We start from the raw sequence: 18,038 nt of genomic DNA on the forward strand, positions 1-18,038 counted from the left end.
ATTAAAAAAAAATAAAAGAATTGCAATCATAAAAATTTAATACAGTGTGTATATGCGTAACATGTATCATGTGTAAATAGAATGTATATGAGTATACAAAAAGTTCGTTTAAAGCTTTACATTATAATTTTTTACTAAATACAAATGTGAAATACGTGTACACTTTTCTTACAATATTTATATATATACATATTTTTGTACATATAAGTTCTTGTAATACTTTGATTTTTATGATTTTTCTGTTATTGTAGGTGACAGATTTAGGTAAACCTCGCCTGTCATCAGATTTAACAGCTCGTGTTATTATCGTTGTGACGGATGTAAACGATTGTGCTCCAGTATTCGATAAGACTGAATATAATGTTACATTACTACTGCCAACATACCAAAATGTTGTATTACTTCAAGTGAATGCAACAGATCCAGATAGTTCAGAAAATTCAACATTGCGGTATGATATTATTGAAGGTAACACCGGTGGTGCATTTGCAATCGATTCAAAAAATGGAATAATCACAACAAGGTAAGCGAAAAAACGAACAAAAGTATTAAATAAAATTGTAAATTAAATGTAACAACAAACATATGTTTGTCGTTTATGTGCTGTAAATACGTATGTACTGTATGTACCACATCTCTTTTAGTTAAACAATTATGCAGTAAATATAGTTTTAGCTGCGTTTTTTATTTTTAGTTGAATTATGGTGTTCAATTCAACACAAAAATATTGAAAGTTTGAACTGCACTGCAATATATATATGTATGCATTTCCTTTTTTGTTACCGGGAGAAAGGGTGAAAAATCTCGAAAGACACGGCGAGACGAAAAGCCGTAGTGTGGAACTTTAATCCACTAAAAAACACCCTCCTCAAAATAAATTATAAAATTAGTCGGAAACGACTAACCATTAATTTTGGTCTAATTTTTTTGATTATTTACCAGTTTTTGATGTGGCACATTAGCGTACTAAGTACTCATTGTTGCAGAAAAAAACATTAACTACCAATCGAGCCGCCTCGATGTTTACATGATTGGATAAACGCATTTTATGATTGGCTGCTTGCTTTTTAATTTCGTCTGTGACACTCAGGATCGTGAGATACGTGAGATATCGGTATTACGGACATACCAGGGGGCGTTTACAATGTCTCGTAATACCTTATTTTGAAATATTTTAAAATGCACAGCGCAGCCCCATAACTGAATACCGTAAGCCCAGACAGGTTTAAATATTTGATTATATATCAAAACTTTGTTGTATATGTGCTCCTTCCATCTGAGCTTTGCGTCCAGTGTCATTCCCAAATACTACGCCGTGTTTGCGAACGGAATTAAGACACCATTTACCGGAACCGAAAATAAATTGTCAATTTTTCTATTAGTGAAATTCACGTGTACTGATTTAACCCCGTTAAGTTTTATATTCCACTTTCTAGTCCATTTTGAGATCTCATCACTGGCCCTTTATAATTTTTGTATAGATTCATTTTCAGCAAAAGTAGCTGTTGTCACTCCTTCCGATTCAGGAATATCACATGTGTATAACAAGTATCATATCGAGCCCAATATTCTCCCTTGTGGTATACCCGACCTGATATCCTTAAGCGAAGAGTACTCTTCCTTCAGTTTAACTCGAAATACCCTATTAGTCAGGTAAGACTCGAGCAACTTAACATACTGCCCCGCTAGTAATTGCCTAAGTTTTCTTATTAACATACAATGCCAAACCTTATCGAAGGTTTGGGCTACGTCCAAAAATATGATAGAACATATTGATTTTCCTTCCAGTGAATTTTCTATTAGGTCAGTTATTCGATGGATCTGATCTATGGTTGAGTTGTTCCAGCGAAAACCAAATTGATGCATCGCGATTAACTTTTTACTTTCAATTACTGGCTGAAGCCTTCTCAATAAAAGTTTCTCTAGCGGTTTTGAAATATTCGGCAACAATGATATTTATTATACTTATCTCTGCAACTTTGCAAATATCAAGCACGTAATTAAACTTTATACACGCATTTATTAAAATATCAGCCGTTCTGATTTCCTCTATAACATCTTTTTCCTTGACAATTGGAATAATCACGCTATCTTAAACAAAAGCAAAATCCTCATTTTCACGCATGCCCTGACTGTCATCCGGACAGAATATATCGATCTGCAAACGCATTTACTTTGTCTTTATCAGTTTTTGCCCACGTTCTATCTTTGTTTTTCTAAGGAGCGATATGTTTGATTAGTTGCTTCATTTTCTTTGCCGTTCTCCACAGTGAGCAATTGGTTTACTCACAAGCCGTCTAGCTTTATCAGTAGCATCATACGTTTGCTGCCACCTCTTTCTCGCCCCCTGCTTTGAGCTACTTTTTAGCACTTTTCCAAAAATTTTTTGAAAAAAAGTGCTTATTAGTTTCACTCTGTCCGTCCGTCCGTCCGTCCGTCCGTCCGACCGTCTGTCCGTCCGTCCGTCCGTCCGTCCGTCCGTCCGTCCGTCTGTCCGTGTGTCTGTTTACAAAACTTTCACACCCTTAAAGATAGAAAGCTGAAATTTTGTACGTACATAGATCTTTACTAGAAACTTATTTCCGTAGAACAAAATTTTCACCTATCTCCCCTCCTCTAGAAGTTATACCCCCCCAAAACCCTAAAAATGGCCTTTTTTAACTATTTGTTGCAATGAAACCATAAGCATTTTTGAAATTTTGCAAACGCAGAAAGGCAGCGGCTTGCTTCCCCTAGGGCGGTATACTATGGTTAAACTTTAGAAAAACAAAATGGCCGTTCAAATTTACCGTTATCTAAAGTCTTTTTTTTCCAAATTTTTGATGTCGTTTTTCTTCTAGACCAAAGCACGTAGAAGCTTGAAATTTTAGGGGCTTTTAGACATTAATAAATAGTTCATTTCATTAGAAAAAAATTTTTTTCCATCTCCACCCCCTCACAAGTTATCGCCTCTTGAAATTTGTAAAATTTGAATTTTTGACACCTTATATTTCCGAAACCGCAAGCTTTTCCAAATTTCTATAAACACAAAAAGCTAACGGTAAATTCCATGACATTAAAAAATATAATTATTTTTCTTAACTCACACAATTAACCTTTGAAATCGAGCATTATGTTAACCCCTTTTTATATTAATTTTTGCTTTACTTCAAAGACTGCATATATGCGTCATCCTAAATATATGCAATCTTAGCAATAGTTTAGTATATGAATGAAAATAATTTTAATAGTGTGATAGGTACACATAGACTGTATTTAAAAGCAGAATTTTTACTTATTGAAGGGAAAAGTGCTATAATACAAACCATTGGTTTGACCCAACTTTATTTTAGTATATGTGGAGGATAGCTAATGGCATCCCTTCTAATAGCATTAATTCTCGAACTACTCCAAGTCGCATTTTGAATAATTAGCACTTTTTCAAAAAAAAATTTGAAAAAAAGTGCTTATTAGTTTCACTCTGTCCGTCCGTCCGTCCGTCCGTCCGTCCGTCCGTCCGTCCGTCCGTCCGTCCGTCCGTCCGTCCGTCCGTCCGTCCGTCTGTCCGTGTGTCTGTTTACAAAACTTCTACACCCTTGAAGATAGAAAGCTGAAATTTTGTACGTATATAGATCTTTACTAGAAACTTATTTCCGTAGAACAAAATTTTTACCTATCTCCCCTCCTCTAGAAGTTATACCCCCCCAAAACCCTAAAAATGGCCTTTTTTAACTATTTGTTGCAATGAAACCATAAGCATTTTTGAAATTTTGCAAACGCAGAAAGGCAGCAGCTTGCTTCCCCTAGTGCGGTGTACTACAGTTAAACTTGAGAAAAACAAAATGGCCGTTCAAATTTACCGTTATCTAAAGTTTTTTTTTTCCAAATTTTTGATTTCGTTTTTCTTCTAGACCCCAGCTTGTAGAAGCTTAAAATTTTAGGGGCTTATAGACATTAACAAAGAGTTCATTTCGTTAGAAGAAAATTTTTTTCCATCTACACCCCCTCTCAAGTTATTGCCTCTTGAAATTTGTAAAATTTGAATTTTTGGTGCCTTATATTTCCGAAACCGCAAACGTTTTCAAATTTCTATAAACATAAAAAGCTAGCGGTAAATTCCATGACATTAAAAAATATAATTATTTTTCTTAACTCACACAATTAACCCTTAAAATCGAGCATTATGTTAACCCCTCTTTATATTAATTTTTGCTTTATTTCAAAGACTGCATGAATGCATCATCCTAAATATATGCAATCCTAGAAATAGTTAAATATGAATGAAAATAATTTTAATAGAGTGATACGTAGACTGTATTTAAAAGCAGAAGTTTCACTTGTTGAAGGGAAAAGTGCTACAATACAAACCATTGGTTTGACCCAACTTTATTTTAGTAAAATTTTCGGCCTCCTCATCTATCTGCTGGGTCGTTCTTATTCTTTTCCTTAGATCTATTTGTCGTTCAATCTGTACTTCCATTTGTCAGCCTAGGTTTCGCTCTTTTCATTACAATAATTTTCTTAAGTTTAAGAACTACCAAATGATCGGAGTTAAAGTCACAGTTATCATGTACCTCAATAAAGTGTTTTGCAATCCGTTTGAAGAAATCTATTAAATCTCGACACTTATTAACATCGGTTGGCCAATATGTTAGCTTCGCAGTAGAGTGAAAAGTATAGTCTAGTTGAAGTATGCCTTGAACCCCAATCAGTGTGCTTGGTGTTAAAGTCTCCCCAAAATAAATCTGTCGCCTATGTCGCCCAGAACGTTTTGAAACATTTCTGTCGTTATTTTAAATCTGGGTTGACAATATAATGCATCCACTCTAAATTTTTGCTTAGACGAAGTGATCTGAACCGCCTTCATTTGCATTCTCTCGGGTAGCATCTGGTTGAGATCACAATGCACTAACTTCCGCCCTTCGTCATATTTCCCGATTGGTTAGAGTTGTAAATTCTATAACCTCGAAACTGAATCCTGCTTTATAACGTTATATGTGTTTCAGTTAGGAGGCACACGTCTATATTCTACGTATGTAGAAAAATTTCAAGCATGTCCATTTTATTTGCAATACCATTGAAATTTCATGTTGCTATTTTAAAATGACCTCGTGACATCGTTTACCAGGTTTTTCGGTATTCAATTTTTTTCCGTCGCTCTCTAAAATGCTCAACCTCTGGGAGATTTTGTTCATCATATCTAGCATGTTTTGTATCATATTTTGCATTTTATACAAAACATTCACGTCACTAGCCCTTACTTTATTGCTCGTCTTGCTGTCATCAGTTTTCGTTTGGAGAACGTCCTTGTATGTTACACCTTTTGATACTATTCTCGAAGTGAATTGTCTCGGTAGGCGGTCAGAAGTCCTCTTCAAATTGTTGTTGTTGCTGCTATTCGTACGTTTTTGCAGTTCCTGAGCTACAAGGTATCCGCTATAGTTTGCTGGGTGGTTCTCCAAACAATTTTGATAATTTCCAAATAACTTTGCTGAAGTACTCCTTGCTTTACTACAATCTGCTACTGAAATATACAGTACTCTTTGCACAATTTGGTTTTCTGGCAAAATTTTTTCGAAGTGCCTCTATCCTAACTTTCATCCTGTTTATGTAATCGATTTCATAAATTTCTTTCATCTCCTCGTCATTTGAGAACGTTAACATTAACAACAGTAGAGGCACCATAATGTTTTTCCCATTTTCTTTTATTTTTTTAATTTTATTTGTTACATCTAAGATCTTGTAACCCCTAGAGCTTAAGTCTTCTTTTATATCTTCCGGTTTACAACTGGGGTTAAGATTTCTCACCATGATCCTTATTGGTTTTCATAGGTATGCCATTCTAGTCCAGATCCATTCATGCCCCTGGTAAGATTCCTGTAATCTATTTCGGAATTCACAATGAGCTTTAATTAATTGTTAATCATCATTTTAACCTTATAAATGATGTCCTTATTTTTTAATGTTGACTCTATTTCATTAGAGTCAACCACATTATTTATTACTACTGGAGGCGGCCTAGAATTTTTGGTGACATCACCTCGATTTTTAGAATCAGGAACATCCGCTTTCTCAGCATTGATCGTCACCTGGATCACTTCCGAAGATGATTTCGCTTTTCTTTTTTTACTGGACCTCTTTCACTTTATGATGCAATCTGTTTTTCTGGCGAGTTCTTCCTCATTTGTTGAGTAGGTGTCTAAGATTGACCTCACCTGCTTTGGTTGTAGTGTAACGTCTTTTTCTTTACGACTGCTCTCATTAGACTTATTGTTTGAAATTTACCTCGTTTTTCAAAGCCACACAGAACATGTCTTGTTGTCTAATCCTTTTATGTATGTCAGCATTCTGATCATCACTTTTTTGTCTTGAGTTTTACTCATGTTTATTTCCTTCTTGGTTTGTGGAGTTCGTGTGTTCGGTAGTCCACTTTCCATAGCTTTATTGTTTTATTTATTATTGATTTTAGAATCAGTATATAATATATAGGTGGTGAATTCCGGGTTTTAGCGTTCCTCCTGAACGGATAATTTAAATGCAATAAATGGCTCTCCCCAGAATACGTAGAGCCGACCTCCGAAGAGCGTGTATTCTCCAACGTAGTTAGATTACAATCTAGGGTACTAAATCTTTTTGTTTTCTCCATTGCGCAAATAATTCATGTTTGCATTTTATACCTTCTGCCAGGATTCAAAAAATGCTTACCTTCTGGGATATGAGAGTCGGATTTGTTGGCCAAACTGATGTGTTCAGAGGGCATTTCTTAGCATTTGCAGCTTCACATGTTAGGAAAATGTGAAACCGACTAGGACTCATGCCAACCTTTGTCGAGTATATTAATTTATATATTAATTATTAAATTATTATTATATAAATTAAAGCAATATATTAATTATTAATTTTATATAATCGTACAATATAATCTAAAAATATACTTTTAAATTTGTACAACTAGTTAAAATTTTAAAAAAGTTTTTCAGCTAAAAATAATTCGTAGTTTTAACAATTTCTAATTGTAGCAAATACAATTTAAATGAGTATCTGTTAACGTGAATATTACTAGAACAGAAAAAATCTCTAGACCCAAAAAAAAGTTTTAACCCAAAGTGTTTTTACTGAATGCCTATTACGTTAAAAATTTTCCAGCAAATTTTATCTTAAGTTTTGCCCTACTAGTATTTTTAGGTTAGAAAATTATTATCTTCATATTATAATTGAAATCTCTAAATAAACTATTTGTAAAAATTTGCGTTTATTTATTATATACTATGAACAGTACATATATTATGCTTATGAATCTTAACTAAAATACATATATTTGACAATTAAAAAAGTTAAACAATATCAATCTTAGACTTTGTATTTATTTTTAATAAATACAAAATTAGTACTTCAAATATATTTTATTTGCAACATATCATAATTTTTAATTGAATATTAAAGGACATAATGTATTACAAAATAGTGGGGAAAAGAAATAAATGAATTTAATAAAAAACTTATAAATTTATTTTTTGTCCTATTAGGTTATTCTTGTAATTATATACATAAGAAATGTAAAGTGTGTTTTGCATAACGTCTGAAATAGGCACAATGTATAAATGAACTTCGTAAAAAAATGGATTCTTTTAAAAATACTAATGAAATTATTTATTATGGCCACTGACAAGAAAATTAACAGTCTAATCGTATTCTCGCTTTTGCATCTCACTTTTTATTTAGTTTCAAAGCAGAATTCGCCGTCTTTCTAATGAATATTTCATTTTTCCAATAAGATTACTCATTATATATTACAAATATATTATACAAATATATGATTTCTTTTCATTTGGCGAGTAAAATAGCGAGATGTACGATCAGGCTTTAAATTGTTTTTCAACATCTTTTAATTTCAGAGATGTGGAACGAATGGAACCACTTTACAAATTACATGTTCGTGCATCTGATGGTAAATATTCAAAGGTTGTTAATGTTAACATAAAAGTTGACAATTCAGAAAATTCTGGTTTAAAATTTCAACGAAGTGTATATGAAGGTTCAATTAGCGAAAATTCAACAAAAATAACTGCTGTAACCGTTGTGAACGTCCTTGGTGCTGCACTAAATGAACATATAGAATTTCGTATATTAAATCCAACAGATATGTTTCGCATTGGTTTAACTTCTGGGGCTATTGAAACTACTGGGAAAGTTTTCGATCGTGAAGTTTGTGATAATTACGAATTAATTATCGAAGCACGTTCTAATACAAACAGACAACGTCAAAGACAAATAAACTATCAACACCATCAACAACAATATGATCAATTACAACAATTTCATAATAGCAATAGTAAATTAACAGGCATAAATCCAACTGTTTCGGGATCAACGCTTGCACAACATTCATTGAATGATGATGATTATGACGATGAAAAACCAAGAATAGCTCATGTCATTGTAAATGTTACAATATTAGACATTAATGATAATTGTCCAATGTTTGTTAATTTACCATATTATGCTGTTGTGTCTGTTGATGATCCTAAAGGATCTGTCATAACAAAAGTTCATGCGGTTGATTTAGACAGTTATGAGAATGGTGAAGTTCGTTATGAAATGAAACGTGGTCATGGTGAATTATTTAAAGTTGATCGAAAAACTGGTGAAGTGACATTAAAACAATCACTTGAGGGACACAATCGAGACTATGAGCTTTTAATTGCTGCATATGATGGTGCAATAACGCCGTGTTCAACAGACGTTTCAGTTCATGTTAAGGTAATGGTATTTGCAAATTATAATGATTTTATAATATTATATATATACATATATGCATATTATATGCATATACATATATATATATATATATATATAATAGTTATAAATGTAAATTTTTATTAATTTATGTGTTTCCTTTTATTAAACGCACTAATTTTTTTTTTAATCAGGTTGTAACACATTTTGCAATAATGTTCTTTAACATATTTTCTATATTTATAGGTTATTGACAAATCTATGCCTGTGTTTAATAAGCAATTTTATTCTGATACTGTTTATGAAAGTATCGAAATTTACTCTCCATTATCTGTTGCTATACAAGCAGATAGTCCTTTGGGAAGAAAATTAATTTACACCATCGTAAAGGGTAACGAAATGGAAGAATTTGCTGTCGATTTTAATACCGGTAAGCAATTACTTTTTTCCTTAATATCTCCCTTATAAAAATATACATACATATTATATACGTATCTTCAATTGTGTCTAAAAATATAATTGAAAATAAAAAAAATTAATTTTCTATTATAGAGAAAATTGACAATTAAAATTTCAATTTTTTCATCTTAATTTAAAAGTTATAAGCTTAATTAAAAGTTACAAGCTTTCATCTTTAAATGTAGTATGAGAAAATAAAAAAACAAAAAAAGGGATGTTAAAAACATTTATGGTTGTTTGCTATTTATAAGATGGGGGGAAAAATAATAAACTCTAATTAAAAAGTAAAGTAAATTGAATTTATAAAAGGATAAATTGGAAAAAAGCAGGTACGTGGTGTACTTGTAAATAGAAATAACTTGGTGAAAAGCTTATTAATAAATTAAAATTAATAGGATATTTTCACATTACATTGCTAGCGTGTTTGGAATTTTGTATGCTTATACTGTGATTTATTTGATACTGTGTAATTTTAAATCCATTGAATTTATTTAAAATAAAAATTATTCACAAAATTTAGTTTGTGATAATTATTTTAATTAGATAAACCATCCTTCAGCTTAATTAACCTCAAAACTTATTTTCGCTCGACTTTCAAATATTATTATTAATTCTTCATTTCAGAATAAAATTTATTTTATGATGTAGAAAAACATGAAAATCTTGTAAAATTTATTATAATATTAAAAAACTTGAAGTAAAATTTTAATATTATCTTGAATGTTGGAAAAAAATTAATTATGTAGCGTTTTTACTATCAATTTATAACTGATCGCGACAAAGACATCGATATTCCATGATATTTGGTTATTCTTTTGCATTTAATTTGAATTAAAATTTTCACGAATTGAAATTTGAACACGTTTGAACGACATTTTACAGGCATCAAAAAGAAAAATTTTAATAATAAGCTATTATATTTATGAACATACATTTTGACATTCAATTTTTTAAAAGAAAATCTGTTTTACAATTTTTACTTAATTATCAAATAACTGATATTATCAGCTCTTCTGCTCTTGTTGTTATAAATCTGTTGGATTTATAAAAAAAAAATATCATTAAAAAATTCATCCCAATTTAATTTTTAATTTTACACTCCAAAATATGTTTTGAGTTCGACTAGATTTGCTGTATTTTTTTTTGACGTTTTTATAAAAATGCAAAAAGGTTGTATACAAAAATAATTTTGATACATACATACATATATAAAATTATTTTCCGATTTTATGTTATTTAATTCTCATAATTACCTTCGAGATTTCCTGTAATAACTCAGGTAAAGTTATGTTATAAGGTGTATGTTTTTTCCTTTCTCATGTAGTGAATTTAATTACAATTAAAAATTTCCTTTTTTAACAAAAACTTTTCTAATAATAGTTCTCAATTAAACAAAATTACATAATATGTACTATATAATATGTATATGTAGTTTATACGAGTACAGTATTTAAAAAAAATGCAAAGGATTCAAAGGAGCAAGCCTAATTCATTTTTAAGAGTTTCATATTATACAGATAAATATAATAAAAGAATATTAGGTTCGTTATATATATATAATATATTATGTATATATATAATATAAACACGCATGTGATTTCTGTAAATGGAAAATTTAAACAACATAACCATATATGTATGTATGTTAAAACACAGTTTAGTTTTCGAAAATTAATAAAAGAGCGAACGTATACTAAATACACATTAACTCAAAATTTGTAAGTACATGATTATATACATTTATTTCCCTATTATATGTCTATATACAGGTATATGATATACATACACATCACATATCTATGATTGTTGCAACCGTACTTACAACATATACATATATGGGTATTTGTTAATATTAATGAGCAATTTAAAAATGTTATTTGAAATTTAATGACTCTGATTGAGGAAACTTGAAAAAATTACTGTTTAATATGGTAAAATCTTGATTAAATTCAAATTCAACTTACAAATATTGTAAATATTTTATCTAATATATGTATATACATGTATACATATAACGTATAGACTTTGTTAAAATTATTTATTAAAAAATTGTAAAGAAACAAAAATCATAAATGCTAATAGTTTCCGCAAGAAGAGAAACAAAATTTAAATTAAAGACGTTAACGGGTAAGTGTGGTAGTTGTTGAAAGAAAGCAAGCGATAAAAATGGAAAAGGGGATTTTCTTTAAAGGAATTTTCTTCGATTTTTCATTCGAAACTTTGAGAAATTGTAAAGTGGTTTCAAATAAAATTACAGTGAAGTAATTACTATTTAACGTACTATTTCGGCTGGTATAATATGAATACATGCGGATTAAAAATCATCTCACAATTTAAATACAATTCAATTCAAGAAATCAAAGAGTTGTTAACTTCACTCTCATTTTAATTTAATAATATTAGTCAATTCACTTAGAAAAATTTTTGATGATTGGGTTCTAGTAATGTCTTTATATCTAACAAGTCCCAATGCTCAGAGAGAAACTTGAAAGCACGACCTTATTTTATATGGGTTTTTTTAAATCGAAGTGGCTATTTTTTGAGAAGAAATATTAAAATAAATTTACACTTATTATAAAGCAGGTAAAATTTTAGAAATATATTTGAAAAATCAAGAAAATATATTAATATTTTCATTCAGAATTATTTTAAAATTCTTAAAATAGCGGAAAAACAACAAGCACAACCTTCGCCTTCAACGTTTTATATGTTACTGAAAGCATTTCATTATTTTTAAGTGAACACCTTTTTTTTCTCATAGGGTAAGTTAACTCAAGATATGGGAACTAACTTTGGTGTCAAGTTGAAAATATAATTAATGAAAGATAATTATTGAATATTGATATAAGTACATAGTAAAGAAAAAATTTGAAGGGGGAATTAGAAAATAATATCTAAATTCAATCAAATATTTTTTTTTAAATACAAATTTTATATACACTTCTAAATTTTGCCTCTATTTTTATTTGAAAAATTTGAAATAAATGCAGGGACATTTTATAAATAGATTTGCTCTTGTTTACCTGCTAATAAAATATGAAAAAAGAGCACAGCAACATTTTTGAAGCCCTCAATATAACATATTTGAAATAGTTTTAAAATAATTATTTAAAAAAAAAATTATTGAAAGTAGGTACATACATATTTATTTTTAATAACTTAAAAACTAACTGAAATTATTTGAAACAATTTTATAAGTAACGTATAAATAACCGAAATGAGATAATTCAAATTGTTGGAATGTGTCAACCTATATCACTTTTAAAAACATTTTTGTTAGCCGACACTACTCAATTTACCTTATTGGGAAATACAAAATGTGCATAAAAAATCATACATCCTCCCTCTTTAACATTTGAAACCATATTGAAATATGAATTTGAATTTTTTTTTCATTTTTTCTTTCCTCCTACCTTTCTGTCTTTTTCGTGCAATAGAATTTAAATGGGAAGCTTTTTAAAAAATGTGTATAATATCCTGAGATTTTTTAAAATATTAAACTCTTTTTACTTAAAAAAAAGAAAAAAATAATAAGAAATATGACACGATCAGTAGCATTTAAAGAAAAAAACAGGAACGAAGCTAAAAATTCGTAATATTTCGTAAAAAAAATTGAGTATTGGGACTTGTTAAAAATAAAGACATTAGTTCTAGTTATACTTACTTCACTTTTCGTAAAATAAATATCACAATCGCAACTTTACATACGCAGTTTTCAAAACAAAACTTTACGTATACACTAAATAGTTTTTATATTTCTATGAGTTTGAATAAGAAAGTAGAATCATTTTTTAATTTCGAATTTGACTGCCATAAATTGTCATTTAAAATTTTTCTAATCTTTTAAATAGACGAGACAAAATTAATTTTTTAATAATAAGATTCTTTTTACTTCTTAAAATAATTGTTACATAATGTTATATAATAAACTTTTGTTTCTCTTTCTTTATATTTTGAATTCATAAATTTTGCATATTTATTGATTTATTTAAATCCAAATGAAATTTTCTACAGCTCCGGATAGTAAAAATGGACCGTGTGAGTATTTATCTTAATTGAATGAAAGAAAATAACAAAACTTTAATTTTTTTTTCAACGCTATATGTTCACGCTACATCATTTAGACATTTATATATATTTTGTGGTATATATTTTATTTCTTACAACTTTATATAAATTTTTCATTTTCCATGTAATGTAAAAACGCAGATGCTTAACATTTCGTTCAAAATAGTTTTTGTAAATTGTTATTGATTTTGGTCAAATTATTGTGAATTTAAAATGGAAGAATTTTTCATGTCTTTATTTACGTAGTCAAAAAGTATATTTTTTTACAAAGCATATGAAATTGCATTACTTTAAGCAATGTTTTGTTTCCTTTTAGTAAATTTTAATTTACTGAATTGTACAATTCTTATTTAACTGTCTTAAGAATTGTATATTTGATTTGACTATATTTGACACTTCTGCCAAATAGGATTGTACCGTTTATAGAGTTGCAGAATACACATGAAGTAAATAATTAAAAAATCTATCAGTGGCAAATTTTTTTCAATATAAAAATAAAAATCATTAAAAGTTTAACCTCTTCTTGATATAAAACATGAAATAACATAAATTCACAATAATTTGATTAAATGGTTTCATTACATCTTTATGACATACATACATAGATACATGTTTTAATCATCAAAATCACACTTTACAACTTGCATGAGCTTTTTATTTTTTCTAAATTCAAAAGAAAAACATAAATTAATAATCAAAAAGTATTTTTAGTAATCAGATTTCTTTCATCATCAATTAAACTTAAAACAGTTAATATATATTGAGTTGTTTAAGCACATTTCCAGAAAAAGTTTGATAATTTTTGTTAGAAACTAAAAACTAAAAATTTGTTCCTATTATGTACACTTTGTCCGTCTGTTTGCAAAACTTTTAACCCTTGAACAAAGTAAGTTTTCATTTTGTAGAGCAAAAAAAATTTAATTAACATAACATTTCCATGGAATAAACTGTATTTTTCTATCCAACGCAATCTTAATGCTCATAAATTTTTTTTTAAAAATTTTACTTAAAAATTTTTCTTACATTTATAAAACGTTATGGTAATAAGAGAACTTTCATTATTTAGACTTTGCTATAGACATGCTACCTATAATTTGTTAAGAGAACTGTGCGATTTAATAAATCATGGTTCTAATTCTTTATTGTTCAATTTAAGTAATTAATTTATTTCGGCAAGTTATATTATATATAATATACTTGTAATTTATTATATGTATTAATAAATCTGAATCTAAAACTTATCCCAGAAAAAAGTACAAAAGTTAGAAAATGAGCAAAACCAAAAAAAAATGTTGAAAAATGAAAAAATGAATTATGACTGGAAATACCTTAAAGTTTAAATAAATACCATAGCAGCAAATTTCAAAAATACAAAAATGTTTGAAAAAAAAAAATATAAATAAAGTTGGGTCGAACCAATCGTTTGTAATGTACCACTTTTCACTTCATCAAGTGAAAATACTGCTTTTAAGCAAAAATAGTTATGTACTATAAAATTACTTTCATTCATACACGAATATATTTCAAAAATTGCATATAAGGATGAGAAATGTTGAATACATTGAAATAAACCAAAAAAATTTGAAGGAGGCGTTAAAATAATGCTCGAATTTAAGGGTTAATTGCGTGAGTTAAGAAAAACAATTTTATTTTTTAATGACATCGCAAATTTTATTTTTTAATGACATTTTTATAGAAATTCGCAAAAGTTTACAGTTTCGGAAATATAAAGTGTTGAAAATTCGAATTTTACAAATTTCAAAGGCGATAACTTGAGAGGGGACGGAGCTGGAAAAAAAATTTCTTCTAACGAAATGATTCTGTTATTAGTGTCTAAAATCTGCTAAATTTAAAACCTTCCGGTCTAGAAGAAAAACGATGTTAAAAAATTGGAAAAAACGGGTTTTAGGTAACGGTAAATTTTAACAGCCATTTTGGTTTTTTAAAGTTCAAGTATGATATATCGCGGTAGAAGAAGCAAGCCATTATTTTTCTGCGTTTAGAAAATTTGATTTTGATTTGGTCTGCGATTACAAATGCTTATGGTTATGAGGGGCAAGAGAGGTAAGAACTTTCTTCCATGGAAATCAGTTTCTTGTATGAAAGATATATGTACTTATGAAATTTTAGCTTCCTGTCTTCAAGGGTGTAGACGTTTTGTAAAAGGGTACGCAGACGGACGGACGGACCGACGGACGTACAGAGTGAAACTAATAAGCACTTTTTTCAAATTTTTTTTTAAAATTGCTAAAAAAGTAATTTTGATCAACATCAATCTCGAAATGTTATTATCTTAGGTTTTAAACAATTGTAGTATATCGTAAAAGTATTATTTGGTAAAGGTTTTTCTTCTCGGTTAGAAAACGTACAATTCATACTTAATCAATATTATCAGGACCAGAAAAAGGATCACATTCGTTCCCATGTTAAACTTTGTAATTACGATTTTAATATCTCTCAAACATTGCTTGCGGATTTTTTTAATGAAAGTTAGAAAGCGTTTTACTTATTTTTATTAAAACAAAGTCAAGAACGCAACATCGAATTTTTATCAAATTTGAATTAATCAAAAATAATTATTTGTATGAAATAATAATAATTATAAAGTTACCTATGTTAAAAACTAAGTAAATATTTCTTTGTAATGTGATATATCACAATGTCAATGCATGTGTGGATGTCTTTATTTTTCTTTTCTTAGTTTAAACGAAGCACTTTTTCAGTGAACAATGAACACAATAAGAAATATTAATATATATGTAATTGCGCAATTTACAATAATTACAACAAGCAGTTTAAAATCTGTCTTAACTTATTTCATTGCTTTGTAAAGTTTTTCTTTAATATTTATTTTGTTTCCTTTTATTTGATTCGCTTAAAATGCACTTAAGTTTTTTATTTTATGAACTAAAAATAAAATATAAAATTAAAATTTTATTTCATTAATAAAATATAGGTGCAATTTACGTTGTTGATGAACTTGACTATGAGCGTAAACAAAGTTATGAACTTATTATACGTGCGACAGATAGCGTTTCAGGAGTCTCTGCCGAAGTGCCTGTATCGATACTAGTGCAAGATGTTAATGATTGTCCACCGGAAATAGAACAGGATATCTATAATGTTACTGTATCAGAAGGTGCACCATTTGGAACACAAATATTGCGGCTACACGCTCGTGATAATGATACCAATTCAAATGGCATTGTGACATACAGTATACAAACTGATGCCAAACATAACCATTCCGAGTACTTTCACATGGACAGTAATGAAGGCATTATTTATTTAAAAAAACCATTAGATCATGAAACAAGAAGCTTACATCATTTTACAGTTGTTGCTACAGATCAAGGTGTGCCAAGCTTAAGTTCTACAGCACATGTATGGGTAACAGGTATGTTATAAGTAATTTTTTGTATCACATCGTTGTTATATTGGTCAGCCTCACAGAACTTACTTTACATTTTATTTTAATTGTTAACTTACATCAAATTACACATTAATATAAGATGTTTTTGTTCCCTCTTTTATATTACCAAAACCAAATTATTTAAATTATTCAAATTAAAACAATTGCTTTTGTTTATCAAGAAAACCACTAGTAATTGAAACTAGACGGGCTGCACTATATAATTAAAACAAAAATATATAAGTATACCTATTTAATTTAATATTAGCAAAATAGGTATACTTATACAATCCTTTATCAGTACGACTCCTAACACACCTCTTTCTATTAGCAAGGTTCATTATTTTACTAAATTATTGTTCATATTTCTATGCTTTGGAAATACTTGTGTAATATAAAATCCCTTATTTTAAAAAGGTTAAAAAGACAAGAATTATTACCGCCTTGATAAACTTGGAATTCTTTTTCATTGTTTCATTCAGTTCTTTAAATTTTTTTTTTTTTTATTTGTATTGCAAAACTGAATTCTAATTTCCAGTTGCTGATATGAATGATAATGCACCGAAATTTGATCAAGTATCATATAGTTGCGTTTTATCGGAACATGCTAAACGTGGGCAATTTGTTACAATTGTTAAAGCATCGGACCCGGATTATATTGATCATGATAGTTTGATATATAAGATAGCAGAGGGAAATGAACTACAAACATATGACATAGATCAAATAAATGGAATAATAACATTGATAAATATGCAAAACTTTGCTGAACAGCAAATGGCGGTACTGAATGTATCGGTAACTGACGGTGTATACACAACATTCGCTCGTGTCAAAATAAATATATCACCTGGAAATTTACATAGTCCAGTGTTCCCACATTTAGTTTATGACGTTAAAGTTAATGAAAATCAATTAGCTGGTAGACACGTTATAACGGTAGGTTAATTAGAAGTAAATACATATATGTATACATTTAAAAAAAGTTATATCAACACAATGATTCCATTGATTTATTTTATTTTTTTTATTTTATTATGTGTTTTACTTCTAATTTATTTTACGTTAGGTTACTGCAACTGATGCAGATTTTGGTGAATACGGTGTGATATCATACGAAATTTTTTCCGATGAAATGAAGGAATACTTTACAATAGACAAAGACAAAGGCGTTGTTGAAGCCAAAATTTCTTTAGACCGTGAAGAGAAAAGGTCTTATGAAATTCCAATTATTGCCACTGATTTTGGTGGCAAATCTGGTTTTACAACAATAAAAGTTAAAGTTGGGGACGAAAATGATAATCAACCCGATTTTGTCTATAAAGAATATAAAGCTGTTGTTAATATTAATCAACAAATTAATGCAACAATAATAAAGGTGAGA

General features: G+C 28.9%; 1 protein-coding gene across 1 annotated transcript in view; it reads left to right on the top strand.

Moving 5' to 3' along the window:
* Positions 1-18,038, top strand: part of LOC129605951 (fat-like cadherin-related tumor suppressor homolog) — a 211,050-nt gene that overhangs the window by 183,642 nt on the left and 9,370 nt on the right. Inside the window, exons 13-18 of the mRNA XM_055515986.1 lie at positions 252-523; positions 7,875-8,739; positions 8,962-9,145; positions 16,199-16,639; positions 17,193-17,593; positions 17,724-18,032. Of these exons, the coding sequence (XP_055371961.1) occupies positions 252-523; positions 7,875-8,739; positions 8,962-9,145; positions 16,199-16,639; positions 17,193-17,593; positions 17,724-18,032 (2,472 nt within the window). The remainder of the gene's footprint in view (positions 1-251; positions 524-7,874; positions 8,740-8,961; positions 9,146-16,198; positions 16,640-17,192; positions 17,594-17,723; positions 18,033-18,038) is intronic.

The sequence above is a fragment of the Condylostylus longicornis genome, unplaced genomic scaffold, assembly GCF_029603195.1.
Source record: "Condylostylus longicornis isolate FDR11 unplaced genomic scaffold, ASM2960319v2 ptg000016l, whole genome shotgun sequence".
NCBI classification, from domain to species: domain Eukaryota; kingdom Metazoa; phylum Arthropoda; class Insecta; order Diptera; family Dolichopodidae; genus Condylostylus; species Condylostylus longicornis.